This window comes from Amphibalanus amphitrite, unplaced genomic scaffold (genome assembly GCF_019059575.1).
Source record: "Amphibalanus amphitrite isolate SeventyFive unplaced genomic scaffold, NRLGWU_Aamphi_draft 000011F_arrow, whole genome shotgun sequence".
Classification (NCBI taxonomy): Eukaryota; Metazoa; Arthropoda; class Thecostraca; order Balanomorpha; family Balanidae; genus Amphibalanus; species Amphibalanus amphitrite.
The window spans coordinates 464,675-481,003 of NW_024881507.1; the positions used below are offsets into that span (position 1 = coordinate 464,675).

At 56.1% G+C, this 16,329-nt stretch overlaps 1 protein-coding gene across 7 annotated transcripts in view; it reads left to right on the plus strand.

Moving 5' to 3' along the window:
• LOC122381722 (ras association domain-containing protein 1 homolog) overlaps positions 1–15,614 on the plus strand; it is a 29,368-nt gene extending 13,754 nt beyond the window's left edge. For all 7 annotated transcript variants that reach the window (XM_043366270.1, XM_043366262.1, XM_043366279.1 and 4 more), the window contains 6 exons: positions 5,370–5,509; positions 9,003–9,110; positions 11,573–11,760; positions 12,957–13,072; positions 14,354–14,472; positions 14,639–15,614. In XM_043366270.1, coding sequence (XP_043222205.1) covers positions 5,370–5,509; positions 9,003–9,110; positions 11,573–11,760; positions 12,957–13,072; positions 14,354–14,472; positions 14,639–14,830 — 863 coding nt within the window. In that variant the 3' untranslated portion in view covers positions 14,831–15,614. The remainder of the gene's footprint in view (positions 1–5,369; positions 5,510–9,002; positions 9,111–11,572; positions 11,761–12,956; positions 13,073–14,353; positions 14,473–14,638) is intronic.
• Positions 15,615–16,329: the final 715 nt, after the last annotated feature.

Here is a 16,329-nt window from a genome sequence, read left to right on the forward strand (position 1 = left end):
AAGAACCCCTCCTCATTATTCGGCCCAATTGGTCCGCTAATTTGTCCATCGATTGGTGCGCCCCGATTAGGCGAATCATTTCTGGCTGACGCCGTCGGTTCTGCCTCCCTCCCGATAACTGGCTGCATCAATACGGCCTCCGGAGACCCGCTGGCCGCCGCCCAGCTCCGCAGACCGACAGTCATTTGTAGATGTCGCGCCCCGGCGGCCGCGGCGGTGGGTCTGATCAGAAATAGGACGCCGTCTGACGCCGCTGACCTGACCCCGAGCTGAGCTGAGCTGACCCAGCGCCCTCCGTCAGCGGTCAGCGGATGCCGGCCGTCCTCCGCGCGCCATTAAATACCGCCCATTTGGCCGCAAACGATGTGTGAACGTTGACGGCGGCATAATTACGCCGACATAAACATAGTGTGCGGCGCCGCGCCCGGCCTGAATCCAGAGTGGTCATCACTGGACACGAGCGCGACAAACAAGGCTATCCAGCAGCGGCCGCCGAGCCGGCGGTCCCCGTGGTGGGACTGGTGCGGAGGGAGGTCTCAGCTGGTGAGTTGAGTGCCGACGCAGCTGTTTTCGGACTGCCGGTTGGGTCGCCGTCTATAGTCCTGTCTTTTGGATGTGGTGGTGGATGCTGGGTGTAACTTACCGTGTAGTCCAAGGTAGACAGTGGTCTGAACTTATGCGACGGGCGTGACATCCATCCTGCCATAGAGTTTACCTGGTGCCACAGGTTTGGTGGCTGGAAACGCCGTTAGCGCCCCCAGTTTTATCGGTTGCTGAGTTTGGGACCAACTAGCGCCGCCCAAGGTATCGATCAAGGTCTTGGACATTGAAGCAATTTGATAAATGAGCAATGGACACGAAAACTTTGCTTCGGAAAATTATGGACTCCCACAGTCAAAATCAACATATCGCACTGACAGCAGTGTGGTTGTGTCACTGAGATGCTTAGATAGGAATAGGGTGAACCCAATATATATGCTTGTACCGACGAGACAATATTCGCTCGCCGGCCGACTATCGGCCCCGTGCCATCCAATTGAGCGTCCAATGTCCTTCCATCACTGGGCTGGTCCCAGTGGGTGTGTTGGAGATGTGGAGACCGAGGGACACGACAGCGCCCAGAGGTGACAGCTCACCGAGTGAGGCCTCCAACCACCAGACTATAAGTCAGGACCGGGTAAAGTCATTGATATGTCACGCGGTAAATTCATGCTGCTTATCGTTGCACCATGCAGCATGTAGGCCCGTGCTCATGGCACGTTTCGTAAGCATGCATTGCTGATTGGCGCTGCGAACTGTTCCATATTCCCTTGCTACCGCGTCCAGCCTGGTGTCTGTTACCGTGCTAGAACGCTGTGCTGTGCCGAGCCATGTGCTCAGCACAGTCTGACCAACACCCGGGCGCACTGCGGAGCCGCGCCGTCCGGTGGCTCCTGTGTGCAGCCATACAGCGGAGAAGGCGGTCGATAGCTATTACCCGAGCCGCGGTCCAAGCCGTCTCTCCCTGTGGTCTGAGCCCTCTCTCCCTGTGGTCCGAGCCGTCTCTCCCTGCGGTCCGTGCCCTCTCTCCCTGTGGTCTGCGCCGTCTTTCTGCAGTCCGAGAGACGGACAGAGACGGAGGGTGGTGGACAGGAGAGGAACGCGGCGGGAGGGAATAGAGTGAAGATGGAACTGGAAAATGATGTGGCCATGAAAGGGGCAAAGACGGAGTGAGTATAGATGGGAACAGAAAGAAGAAGGATGGAGTGAAACTGTAGAAGATCTTGAACTTCACTAAATTGAACTGGAAAGAAGTGTTCAGGAAAAACGAATTGAAAATGCGAGGGATATGAATACCAGGGACTGGGAGGCAGAGTCAAGGGTCGAATGTGGGAGACACCGACGGTTCGCCCCACTTGCCGCCGCTCCTGTGGGCGGCTGCGGCGGCCGTTGACTGTCCTCTCGATGTCTGCCGCAGCCTCCCTCCCCCAGCGGTGGGAGGGGGGGCGTGGTCCGGAGACGGACGGCAGCGCTCGGCCCGGCCCGGACCACTGACACATTGTGTCAGTCGGCGACACTGACACGAGGAGGCTGTCGTCGCGGTGATGCACGGGCGCGGTGTGTACCAGCGACCACACACTGCCAGCAGTTCTGAGTGCCTCGTTAGTGGCCATTCCACACAGAACCCATACGAACGCGGCTAGGAAACCGTACCACCGCGCGTGGGTGTAACGCAGACCCTCCTTCCTATGTGGTGACCCCCCAACCCCCTAGGGGTGAGTGACCCAGACGACGCCCGCTGACACGTCGTCTACCACCCGCGGCTCGGCCGTGACCGTAATGACCCGCATTCAGAGCCGCTGATTGGCATTACTGAGCGCCGCTGCACGTCCCAGCCGGTGTCCGAGTGCCGATCCATTTCCGGACAGATGTCCACTCTGATCACGGATGGATGTCCGCTCGGATCGCGAACGGAAATGTCACTGTGTCCGGATTGGTCGCGAGCTTCGGGCTGATGACAGCATATGGAATCAATGAATTGGGCTTTGACAAGACGGTTATGTTTGATGAGACGGTCCTGTTTCTCTCGACGTTGCTACCTAAAACCTCGCTATGAAATACTATTTTGTTACATCGCCATCCGCGCACCTGCCAGGCAACACCGACTGACACTGATCAGCCGGGATATATCATATAACACAATAATCCGCCTCTGTCGGACGCAGGTCCGTGTCCCGGGGACCTGCCTTCCAATATAGCCATCTGCCCGTGGCAGCCCGCTCTGCCGACTGTTTACTGTGCGCAGGTGCAGCCGTTCGGAGCCGGTGATTTGGCCGCCTCCCATCCCTCGCCAGCTCTAACGCCGAGCTCAGGTGGTGGCACCCGTGCCAGTGTCGGACTAGCCGCAGCCTTGCTCCAATTCTCCAGCGACTTACTGGCCTCGGCTCAGCCCGGATCTGCTCAGTTCTGAGTCAGTCTTCTTCAGGTTCCACTGTTTTCAAAACACAGACTGTTCAACATAAACGAGACCCTCTGATACCAGGTCAGCGGCATTAGGTCCGAGTTTTCTTACCTCTAAGGCAACTGCAAGGTTCCGGAACATTATCGTCCGTTCCAACTAGTGCAAACTTGAATCTTCAGAGCGCTCTGACAGCGGCGAGACTGCAGAGCAGTTCGGACAGCCGGCTGGGTGATCTGTCTATCGGGGGGCGGCTGGCAGCGGGCGCGCTTGGCCCGCCGCCCGGTCCGCGCCTCTGCCCCGCGAGCCATTCCTCCGTTCTGGGCACGGCCAGTCGGACACTCGAGTTCCCTGCCTGCACACACTGACAGGCTGGGCTGTGAGGTGCTGGCGTGTGTGCTGGGTGTGCGAAGGATGCCCGAGGGTCGCTCTGAGGGCTGATGACAGAGCTGGGCGGAAAACTGAGTTGCGTCTGAACGCACCACCTGGTGTCTGTGATCACAGACAGGCTGGTGGCTGACAGTGCTAGTGCCTAGTGCTGTGCTCCGCTGTCATCACTGCAGACTGCTGTTGTGGTGTTGAGTGTCACCCATCCTCGGTGCAGTGCTGAGGTCCGCTGCTGTGTTGAACCACCAGCACCATCGGCCTGATGGGCGTCACTCGGCGGTAGGCCTAGTTCGGCTATAACCGAACAGCGCGTCACGGCCACAGACCATGCCCGCTCCGAGGAAGATCGTCCGCTCTCGGACGGGCGATCTGTTCCAAAGAAAGAAGCTCACCCGCTCCAAGAGTCTGCGGGAGCGTGGAGAGGCGCGTCCGAACGACTCTCGGCCCGCCGCCGATACTACGACGCCCGCCGCTGCCACCGAGCCGAAAATATACAAATCGCAGCTCATGGTGAAATTCTCCAAGCCGAGCTTCTCGATCTACCTGGACTATGTGCCTCGTGACAAGTGCTTCAAGGTGGCCTACATCGTTGAGGGTGAGGTGGGGGTGCTGGTGGGGGTGGGGGTGGGGGTGGGGGCTGCTCAGGTGTGCCGAGATTGATCGTAGTCTGACGGCAGCAGCCGTGCGGTTCTGTTTGTTCAGGCTCGCAGCTCTCCCATTTGGCCGGGCAATGCGCTCGGCTCTGGGGTGCTGCAGGCCTGCTCCGCCTGCTACCGAGATCGCCAGTTTATCCTCAGGCAACGGCTGGCTAACTTTGACCTAACTTTCTCAAGCATGCCAGAATGTCAGGCAGATTTGATTTGATTTGCGTGAGTCAGCTGTGCTATCCCCGCACTCTATGCTATCCCGTCCCCGCACTCTATGCCATCCCTGTATATCTTTCTGTGACTGGTATCGGGCGCGGACCGTCGCGGGTCGAAGGTGGAGTGTCGAGCCAACAGCTCCTCGCGACCGTCCCGACAGCGGCCAGCTGGTCCGAATCGATGTTCGATCGTCCGCCGGCGGCCCGACACTGGTGTCAGCGTGCCCCGGCCCGGGCCGCCCCGAGGCGACCTCGAGTCGGCGGCCCCGACCTGGCCCGCCCCGAGGTGACCTCGAGTCGGCGACCCCGTCCCGGCTTGCCCTGGGGTGACCTCGGCGGTGGGGCGGCGGGGCGGCGGCGGCCCGTCTGTTTCGGCAAATAGGAGCAGAGTCTTGAAAGCAAGCTCACCTTACTAATAGTTTCGACCGTGGGAGCCTGGTTCATTGGCTGGCTGACGCAGCTCTTAGCGTCACCATCATCAACAGTTACCTCAAAGACTTCCTGAATCCCACAACGCCATCCAACAGACGAACAACAACCCTCGCCAATGGTGTCAACAGTGCCAGCTGGTCTCCAAACATCTCAATAACTTCCTAACTCCTTCCAACAGCTCACCACAGGTTTTTCAACAGCTCTCAAAGAAATCTCGAGTCCTCTCAGCTCTAGCCGCCAACCCAAACCCTCCGACCACACAGCTCCGAGCCCCGCCGTGGCCCTACCGACTACCGGCCCATTCAGCTGCTCTGTTTGTAAGCGCCGCTCGCCTGTTTGACTCTGATCAGTGTGTTTATCGAACTCTGCTCGCAGCTGGGGGCAAATGTTAGTGGCTGATTCCACTACCGTGTATAACTGGCGACTCGAGCGCTGTAGGGCTAGGAAGGTAGATTTCGCCGAGACTTCAATAGTATGATCGTTATAAATAGATAAGAATATGACTCCAATATTTTAATATTAAACGTATCTCGTTGAATTAGGCATCGTACATGCGAACCACACTGTAGCTGATAGCGCTTATGTTGATTATTGGTATTAACTATTAATATCCCGCACCATATCTGCTCGAGAGCTGTGTGTCACCGTTTGCCCCGCCCCAGTGATAGCTGAGCTGTCTGTGGACCGGAGTTACACTGTGCGTTACCCGCGTCTGCTGACTGACTGACCTGTCGCTCCGTTCGTTGACAGACTGCAGCTACACGTGCCACCAGCGGTGCCGTGACCTGGTGACCCTGGACTGTCCGTCCGACACGGCCAGTGACCTCGACCTCTCCGAGGTCACCGACCCCAACCAGGACGTTGACCTGGTCGAAGTACAAACTCTAGTGGTGAGATATCCGTAATTTTCTTCTATTTTCTACTTTTTGCCGACTTTGCTTGTTACATTATTCAAGTGCCATCGTTTTATGAACCATAGGTATGAGACGATTGGCCATAGCAATGAAAATTTCGCTGGCTTTCTGAATCGCTTGGACTCCTCCGTCTGTGTATCGAAGTTGCCTTATGTTGCGGTTAGGAGGCGACACCAGAGCTTCAAGCCGCTCACGATTGATTGCAGCTTAGTTAGTGTGGGACGAAATTACCCAGTTTAGAGGAACCTCGGCTGGCCCGGCCGTAATACCACTGTGATTGCAGTATTACCAGAGTGGTGTCCCGTGCACTCTGTGGGTCAGGGGTTTCAGAGGCCAGAACCACTACGTGCATGGTAACGAATGAACATAGCCACTGGGCCAATGTCCGCACTGACCGTTGCAGACAAGAACTTGGTGAGGCTTAAGTCGACAGCATCCTTAGTGAGTGATCGTCAACATTGGACTCATGCGTGCCGACTGACGTTCAGCACGGTACCGGTACAGTTCAGAGTTATCTGCCAGGCTCGCAGGTCTGCAGGCAGGGACGATCCGTATTGGCCGCTGTGTAGGCCGGCCGTGCCGCCCAGCCGTCTCATTAGTAGGGCCGATCGTGTCGAACGGCGCCGGCCGTCACTGCCAGCTGCGGCCGACACCGTCCGCTTCTCATCAGAGACGCCCCTCACGCCCTACATCGCTGCTCATCTCTCCTTACCTCCTCTCAACCTCTGCTGTCTCTCCTTGTCCGTCTGTTTTCCCCTCTCTCGTCTGAGACACGTCCTAACAACGTCAGGACCTGCCAACTGCCAGGTCCTGACGTTTGATTCAGGTCTTGACGTCTGTGTCAAATATATCAGCTGACACAGACGATTCTGCTGAGCTAGGATACATTTTGTTTAGTTTGGGTTCATCCGCATGCTTCACATTTTCGGCATCGTTAACCAAATGCCACCAATCTCTCTGTCAGGATGTGAACCGCAGACCACGCGCAATCCTCGCCATCCGCTTTTCTCGGTCGTGCAGAGCCTCTGGTGCTGGCCAGCGGTCGCGGTTTCGATGGTTAGCGGTCACCGCTGGTCCGGACAGCGGTCACGTCCTACCGCTGTCTGACATGTCACCGTCGTCCCACCAGCTCTGAAAATAGCGCCTCTGAGGACCACCGTCGTCATCAGAACTCCCCGAATTCCCCGGACTGACGAGAGCGACTGTTTAAAAACCGGACGCCAGAAATTCGTCGAATGACGCAAAGGCGGACTATTTAGAAGCGACTCGGACTACCTGGTAGCTCTAGCGGACCGTACGGGCTCAGTCATCATCTGGGATGTCCACGTTCAATGGGTGCTCCGCCTGCAGGCGTGGCCGTTTCACATGGCCATTTCTTCCCCGTCGTTACCCCATTGAGGGACGAGCGGAGCGATCGCTGTGATGTAGTACCAGCCGGGCCGCTGGGCTCGACCGATTGCGCCCGGCAGCAGTACCGATCAGCCGGATTTACAGCGTCACTGTCCGCTTTGCTGGGTCGCTACCGTAGCGTATTTGCTCAGCTGAGTTGTGCCCGTGTGCGCTCAGAGGAACACCCCATCGTCCCCCCCCCCCCCTCCGACGCTGCCGACGAGATCGGCGGCCGACGACCTGCCAGCAGCGGCCGGGGTGGCACGTGCTGTGTGAGCTCTGCTTTGTGCGTCGGTACGCTACTCACGTGTCTCCGGCGGAGCGGGCAGAAACAGCCCTGACTTATGCTGAGTGGTGGCACGGAGCGGCAGATAGCGGCTTTGACGCCTTGTGTGGGGACGGACCAACGACCCCGTCAGTTGAGGTCTGTCATGTTACATCCGCCTGCCATTAGTTGCCATTAGAGCTTTGAAACTTGGGTTCGATCCGTTAAAGAGTAAAATGAAACACCTGTGAATAAATCGGCGTCGGCATGATTGCTCTCAATCTCATTCATGCAAGCCAAACGAGCTAATTCTGGTTTCCACATCATTTTTATGCCTCCGCAGTCGCCAGCTTCGATCGGTTCCAAGAAGAAGCCATTCTGCCATGTTTGCCGAATCGGGTCTCGGTCTGTTTCCGTCTGCCTCAGACACCTCCCGAGGCCCGGGGGGCGCCGCGTGGCGTTACTGAGTTAGGCGCCGCCAGTCGGGGAGCTAACTCAATCGGCCCGCTCGGCGCCGGCTCTGCTGGAGCTCAGCAAAACGCCCTGACACACGTCCAGTCGCCTGACGCAGTGGGAACGCCGTGGTGGGAACAGGCCGACAATCTCTCCGCTGTAGAGGATAGACAGCAGACACCGCACCAGGAATAAATGCATCGAGATCAGCATCGAGGTTCATTGGCCTGTAGCTCGGACGTGTAGCTGAGGTTCAAGGAACCCTAGATTGAGGTCCTAGGTTAATTCGTGTCAAAGGTGTCAACAACTTTCCCTTGACTTGCCTTTTGAAATATTAAAGCACTGCAGCTGCTGATATGCATCACCAAAACTGCGTGAACATGTTTTTAGTTTCCAGTGTGAGTTCGATTTTCTTCTTCTGCCTTTAGCCGGCACGCCTAAATGCAGGCATCACCGGCCGGTATCTCGATAATATTTCTTAATATCCCACCACCTTTATTCTCTCAGAAAGTCACTCAAGATTGCTAACATAAATTCGTTTTCGTTTCCTTATTCCTTCTGTGATGACATCATCTTCACCATATGGTCCGCCTTCTGAGCCCAGTCATCAGCTGGGCGGCCTCAACATTTGTCCGACATTTGGCGATGAACGTCCGACAAATAGTGGGGACGCATTGTTTGAGAGCGGGCGAACGACATCAGGCGTGGGGGTGGCGTCCGCAACTTTCCGCCTGTGTGCACCATAAGTTGGTTAATGTTTCAACTTCGGGGCATTCTTCTGAGAAGCGTGTTTCATCAAGCATCCGGGCAGATGTGTTGCCTAGAAGCAGCCTACGACTTCGCTGATGTCTGAGCGAGTAGGAATAGTCGTTTATTCAGAATGAGGCCCGATATTGAGGTAGGGGAGAACGGGAGCAGGGGAATACCTTAGTCACCTGGGTGTTGTTTTGTGACGGGAGTCGCAGATACAAATGTTCGCTTCTCTTTCAGTATGATGAATGTAGTTGGTTGAATTCAACAATATGTCATTGCATAATGCATATTTTTGTGTACAGGGACGTTGGCATTTATTTGAATTATCAGGTAAACAATAACCACTCTGAGCATGTTTGCCGCTGCATTTGGCATCATATCAGTTTCATCCGTAAACCGATGTCATCATGGCTAGCCTACAGTGTCTTCTTTTTCACAGGGGTGTGACAGTATGTGTCCCCTTTTTCACAGAGGTGTGACAATGTGACAGTATGTGTCCCCTTTTTCACAGAGGTGTGGCAATGTGTGTCCCCTTTTTCCACAGAGGTGTGACAATGTGTGTCCCCCTTCTCCACAGAGGTGTGACAATGTGTGTCTTCTTTTCCACAGAGGTGTGACAATGTTGCTGTTGCTGAGGTGCGTGAGACGGACTCGACAATCAAAGCGGAGATGATCGAAAAGTACAATGCCACGTCCCATGGTCTCTACATGACGCTGGTACGTGACTTCGAATCGCCATCTGGTAATGGGTTGATACCGCACTGTGTAATGTGTACCGCTATTGGTAGTCGGTACCTATGTCGTTAGGCACCAGAAGAGAGTTCAATTTCTTGAAGCTGTAGTCATCTGGCGTTTGTCAGCCATACAATGAAGCTGTGTGGCTGCTGTTAGGGCTGATACCTACCAGCAAATGTATCCGTAAGTCGGCAAATTCCCGCATCCTTTTTCGCACCAGTATGATAAAGGTCGACTTTCGTCTGTTGTATGCCTGGCCATGTCCGCCGACCGGGCCCCACTGCCGGCGGATCTGGCGGAAGCGGTCGCGATAGGGGCAGCCGGCGTCGGCCGATACCGTCCGTTTCCTGGTGTGGTTAGGCGCGGACTGAGCCCCGCCAGTCTCCTGTCGAGGCAGGCTGCCTGTCCTGCCACCGTTCCGTGGGTCTCGTGGATTGTCCCCGGTGGTCGCCGTTGTAAGAACCTGAGTGGGGTGGTGATCCGTGAACTGTGAACTCAGTGATTCGGTGCGACTGTGAGCCGTCGTTCCGGCACCAGTGAGAACATTACTGGCGTTGAGCTGAAGTGAGCTGCTGCAAGATCTCTACTGGTGGCGAGCAGTGAACTCCAGTGAGCTCTGTTGAGCCCTGTGAGATCTCCGGTGTCAGTGAGCGGCGACCTGTTCTGCTGATCCCGCGGTCCGTAGCGCCATGGCTGACCCGGAGACGGAGGACCGGCAGGCGCGGCGGGCCTCTGAGCGACGGCGGAAGGCCGAGCGGGACCGCGAGCGGCGACTCTCGATCGTCTCGGTGAACGAGGACGGCACAGAGGACCTGGTGGTGCTCAACATTGAGTGGGTACGGCAGCGCGCGCCCGGCTGGAGTAAGGGGGGGGGGGGAGCTGACGGAGAGTACGGCCGTGCCTCTCCCGGCTGTAGTGAGCGGGGATGGGGAGGGCGCTCAGACTAGGTAGGGAACGGTGTGAAAGGAGGGCCACTATTCCGTGTTCAGTTGGACGCCCGGAGGTTTCGTGGCTTCCAAGCTAAGATCGGTCACTAAGTTAAAACCAAAGGAAATTGTTTATTGCGTGGCCGTGAAGACTGCTGTTTTCGAAGCGACTCGCCTGTGTTTATGTCACTGAGACGAATGTGTTCCGCCAATAGTTTTTCGCTTTTAAAATTGAGTAGTGTTGGTGGGAGATAAGGCGTTTTTACGGCCCAAAGTGACAGATCCTCACTAATTGAAGTAAAGTCTTGTTTTTACAGCTTGCCACGCTCTCGGGGCCACTTTACGGCACGGATTACGTTCGTCAGTGGCTGGAGCGTCGAGTGTGGGGCGTAAGCCGATTGGGCCGAACTAGGCCGGGTGGGAGCAGGCGAAATTGGACCAAAGAGGGACGCTTGGACGAGCTACGCACGAGAGTTAAACTCGAATCAGAGGCTCTACAGTATCTGGTGGTAAGAGTCCCTATTCCTCAATGTAAATAATGTTTATAGTTTTGTGAGAATTCTGACCAGTTTCATTCGTAAGAAATGTTTCCATGAAAGCTGCATTAGCTGCACCGAGAAAAAGAGCAGCTAGGGTTGGCCAATTAGGTGACAGCCTCCTCCCGGAAACATTGCCTCACGTCTGCCCCATTGTGGCTCCGTCTCGGATGTCATTACCCTAAGAGAGGGCCTGGGCGCCTCGGCCGTGGGACGGACGTGGCCTCACAGCTGGGTGGACCGGGCCGGAACCGGACTGATGGCGGCGGCCCGGACCAGGAAACGCCGCTGTCATGGCTGTCCCACCGCTCCCCGGCAGCTCCGCGTCCCTCCCCGTCTCCCAGGGCCGTACAGTGTACAATACTGCAGCGGGGCGGACCAGGAAACACCGCTGTCATGGCAGCTCCGCGCCCCTCCCCATCTGCCAGGGGCTGTTTGTATGTGCAGTGGGGCAAACAGGGGTTCGGAGAACTGTCATGCCGTCTTGACGACCTCTGACTTGGACGGTGCCGTACCCATGCTTCAGATATCTTGGCCTGAACGGCTAGGAGGTCTTCTTCAGCCCAGTTTGGATTTGATGTTATGCCGGGGCGGGTTATATGGTGATGAAGGCTAATAGTTTCTCAGAAAGCAATCAGAAGGCAATGAGGGCATAGCTCATCCGAGTCGTTAGTTTCCATCATTGCCGACGGGGTCTGCAGACACAGGAGATGTTTGTTTTCGATTGTTCATTATGTTTCTATTTAGCAGCACAAGTCCGTGCTTCGGAGCGGTCTGCTCGTCTGGGAAAATATAGAAATAAGCCAGAAACACTTTTAGTTATTTTTAAGCTATGAAAGCAGAACCGGCTCTTCAAACCCTAAAATATTTTTAGCATCATCATTTGAACGTTCAAGCCCACGGTGTACAAGCCGACGGTGACTGTACTGTTCCTGTCCCAGTCAGTCTGACCCCCCCTCCCCCCCCCCCATTTCGCCCCCAGTCGGAGGACGGCCGGTCGTTCCACGGCTTCATCCGGGTGCACATGAACCTGTTCCGTCCCATCAACATCGTGGCCGGCACGCGTCCGCCGTCCATCTACGACGTGCTGCAGCCGGAGCAGACGCTGGAGCGCACGCTGGCCTCCTTCTACCTGCCCCGGGACACCGTCAAGGCGCTGCACATCGACAAGTGGGTGTGGATGACGCCGCGACTGGGGGAGGGGGATGGGAAGGCTGTTAGACGTCTAGGTGAATCCGGATGACGATCCGTCAGGTGGCGTTTGACTGTGTTCATTGTGTCTTCTGTTGTCTGTTTTGTATTCTGTTGTGTATTGTGTATCATGTGTATTGTGCTATCGCATGCTGTGTGCTATTGTGTTCCTATATGGGTCGTCTGTCCTTCATTGCAGCTGATTTGTGATGTTCTGTTGTGTTGTATGGTGCTGTGCACGGTGCATTATAATGGATTGTCCAGCATTGATGGCGTTCGATGGGCTCCGGCTCCGCATGGTTTGCCCATTACTGGTACGCAGTTATTGTTATATATGATCAGGCTGTAGCAGCTGAACCCCTTATCCTTGGTAATTGTACGGCTCTTTCTGGAGGTCTTGTTGGCTTTGATCTCTCTCTCTCTCTCTCTCTCTCTCTCTCTCTCTCTCTCTCTCTCTCTCTCTCTCTCTCTCTCTCTCTCTCTCTCTCTCTCTCTCTCTCTCTCTCTCTCTCTCTCTCTCTCTCTCTCTCTCTCTCTCTCTCTCTCTCTCTCTCTCTCACTCTCTCTCTCTCTCTCTCTCTCTCTCCCTCTCCCTGTCCCCCTCCCTCTCCCTGTCCCCCTCCCTCTCCCTCTCCCTCCCTCCCTCCCTCCCTCCCTCCCTCCCTCCCTCTCTCCCTCCCTCTCTCCCTCTCTGATCTCCCCGCGGGCCCAGCTGCCCCGCTCAGATGTCATTACGTCTGTTTGCGGTTCGCTCTGTGTGTGTATGTATATGCGTCCGTGCCGATCGGTCAGTGGGTCACCGTATTGTGGTCGGTCGAGCTGCCCTGCCCTGGACGGTATTGACCTGGTCGGGACAGCCGGCTGTCCGCTCAGCACGGTGCACGGACCACAGGACGTGCTCCTTTGACCGGGGCGAGGTCAATATACTCAGTAAATGCATGTTTGTCTGTGAGAATGGAGGTCGCTGGAAACCGGGTTAGCGATTTCCATGATTGTGATGTGAGGAAAGAGTATTAATAGTTATGGGATCGTTAGTGATATATGTTGTTTCTATAGTTTTCTACAGTTTTGAGCGCGAATACACAGGACTCTGCGACTCACGGACAGTTGAACCTCAGCGTGACCTCAATGAGACTCCTGTTTTGACCTCGGCCATCCCCTTTCTCCGCCTACAGCGATACCACGGTACACGAAGTGATCTCGTCACTGCTGAAGAAGTTCAAAATCGTCGACGACCCGCGCAAGTTCGCGCTCTACGAACGGTTAACGGAACAGGGAGAGTCCACCAAAGGTACGGCGCTCGAGGAGCTGGTGGTCTCGCCAGGTTCAGGGGATAGGGTGCATGGCACGAGCAGGTGGGGGCCTAGCACGAGTTTTTATTTTTTTAATGTGTTTTGGCAGGTCCACACGACTCTGTGACCAGACTCATTGTAGTCCGCCTACGTGAGCCAGTTTTCCTGGCTCAGATGAGACGCGTCTCAGACACTCGCAGCATGATTCCGCAGACTGCAGTGCATACCGTCCGAACTTAACTGTCCTGTCAGACGACCTTAGTCGATCAGGGCGTGTCGGCGACACCCACCGTGTCCTGGGTCGGTCGGTGGCGTGCCCCGGAATCGATTGACCCGACGCGGCTATGCTTCACTAAGCCGACACCGGGCTTAGTGGTCCACCTTCACTAAGGTGGACCATGGCGTGCCCTTTCACTATGATGCCTTTGCCCAGCTATCATTTCGCCCCCGACATTCGGCATCCTTTCATATCCCGACCGTCGTGCTGTCCTGTTCCATGCCGTAGTGCCCAGTCATACTGTGTCTCGTGCGCAATTATTCTACGTCCTGCCGTGCAGGGCTTTACCATGGCATATTGTGCCGACTGCGGAGCTGGCCGTGTCCTGCCATGCTTTACGGTCCTCTGCCGTCCCGTGCCCTGCCGTCCCGTGCCCTGTCGTCCCGTGCCGTGCCGTTCCGTGCCCCTGTTGTGCGCTGTCGTGTCCCGGAGCGATTATCGACCTGGCAGAGCTGGCATTAATATTGTCCGATGCCGACCGAGCGGATACCGTCCGCCGACGACCGAGTCCGGTCCGGTCTGACCCAAACAGGTCAGCACTCGCGTCGGTACACCCGCGAAAGAGTTGCCGCTCCCTTACCTTGACGCCAGTTATGCCCGCGAATAACAAGTGTTCACCTGTCTCGAATTGCCGCTGCATTACATGGTTTATCCGAGATTCCTGATACATTACTTATTGAGTACTGTAAAATATAGATTATGACATCAGAGGCATTCATTGTGGCACGCTCCTGCAGTGCACCGTCCCTCTCGTGACGTATGACGTGCTTCACTGGGGCTCGCGTGTTTCTGGCCCCGACCGCCCCTCTGATTAGGAAACCGCTCCGTAATTGGGTTCAAAATTGACCCTCAGACCAGGTCATGCACGGAAGGTGTATCGTTTGGTCCAGATTGCCCGTTACCTTCTAGTCATTGTGTTATGTATGGCCGAATATCAGTATCTGTAGTCTGTGTGTTTTTATTCTCGTGTGTGCTGACGTGCCCTCTCCGTATGTTGTTACAGTGAAGATGCGGCGGCTGGCCGACTCTGAGCGGCCGCTGGAGCTGGCCCTGTCCTGGAGCCACCACGGCGTCGTGAACAAGAAGTTTGTTCTCCAGGAGAACGATACGGGTGACATTCTGGTGAGTCGCCTGTATTTATGTGCTTTGATAGGGCTTCTGCTCGACTGTATCCGCAGTGATGTATTCAAAGAAAGAACAACTGAATAATGGGGGCAAATCCCAGTTCTTCTTCATACAACCATTGGATGGATTTGGAACAGCTGTTGACGCTCCACCCGCTCCACAGTGGGACAACTTTACATTACCGGAGCTGAACAACTTCCTGACGATGCTGAACAAGGAGGAGGAGGACTACAAGCGGCGCGTGCGGCAGAAATACACGGAGATGAAGCGGCGGATCGCCGAGCAGATGGACCAGCTGCGGCCGGGCGGCGCTCACAGCGAGCCGGCGCCGGCCGCCGCGGCCACTGCCGAATAGCCATCCGTCCTTGTCCTCACAGTGTGACCTCTCGCACGTACCTGTCCCGTCCTGCCTTGGTGTGAGTCGAGAGTCCTGCGGGTCGTGAGTCCTGCGAGTCGTGAGTCCTGCGGGTCGTGAGTCCTACCTGAGATCAGTGAGAGGTCGGTCGCGCGGCTCAGTGAGAGCCCGAGTGAGATGTGTGTTGATGCGCAGATCACACAGAGTACTAGGCTGTTGGTGCGTGTGTGGTGGTAGACCCGCTGGCGCCTGTAGTCGTCGGGACCGGTGTGTAGTCGCCCGGAGTGGGTTCTACTCCCGGAGAGCCGCGGTGGTGGGCGTCCCAGTGGTGCCGGCCGCCGCCCGCTCTCCGCTCTGTTGATGACGTCTTTCACGGGCGGCCCAGAGTCCGCCGGCGTGCCGCGTGGGTCCAGTCGGGGCGTACGCGGCGAACGATAATGGTAACTAGCGAGGGACCGCGGGCGTGGGATTCGCCCGGTCCTATAGTGGTCCTGGGAGGTTCAGCGACCGGTACGTGGTCCGTAGTGGTCCTCCGGTCTGTGTGATCGGTCCGTGGTCCGTTCGGTCCGTCTGATCTGCCCGGTCCGGCTGTGGCTAGAGCTGGTCGCCGCCGAGTAGCTGCCTCGTTTCTCACGGGTTTGGTAGGGGTGCTCAGTGTAGCAGTGCGCCCGGCCGGGGCGCGTCCCTGATCTGATCAACTACTGGCAGTGTCATGTTATAACGCCCTGTTAGGCCGCACGGCCAGCCCACACATAGTGATACAATATATGTGATTTTCGCAGGACGGTGTGACTTTTTGGGGCGAAACTTTGGTTCGTAGTGAGCTAAACAGTTGAAGGAAGGAGGACAAGTAAGAACATCTTTTCAGGAAACTGACAGGGAACTGTGGTGGTGGGCGTCCAATATGACGGTTTCTTGTTCATTGGATGCCGGGGCCTGATGCAAGCTAGGACTGTTCAGCGCCGATTTTCTGGTCACGCCCCGCTCAGTTTTTTTTTTCGCTCTTTGTTGTTATTGGGTAATCAGGCGTGACAGCCAATCAGCGTGAAGGGCTCTCCATTAGCTGGACGCTGATTGGACGAGGTGCAATAGACGGCGCAGTCGACCATCCCTGTAGAGGTACCCGGGCGGGTTCATTTTCCTCCGCTCTACCCGACTCCGGAGTTGGCACCAATTTAGAGCTAAGGATATGCAACACTGATATGAAGTCATCCCTGTTTGAAAAACGTCGGCATTTACGTAAGTCAACCAGTACTGGCAGGGACTAACTAGATATCGCGCCTGGGTGAATCAGCAAGTGCAAGAAGGATCGGATGCACGGATAGTGGTCCGGTCTCAGGCACAAGCCCACTCCGCTAGTTTGGCAGGCAGGTGGAGCGAATGGTCCCCGGAGTGGTTCCCGACGCCCCCAACGTGTTACTCGTTTGTAAACCGCTCGATAGATGGCTCTGCTAACGTGCGCCTGATGTGTAGGCTGTCCCGCAATACTCCCACCTGCC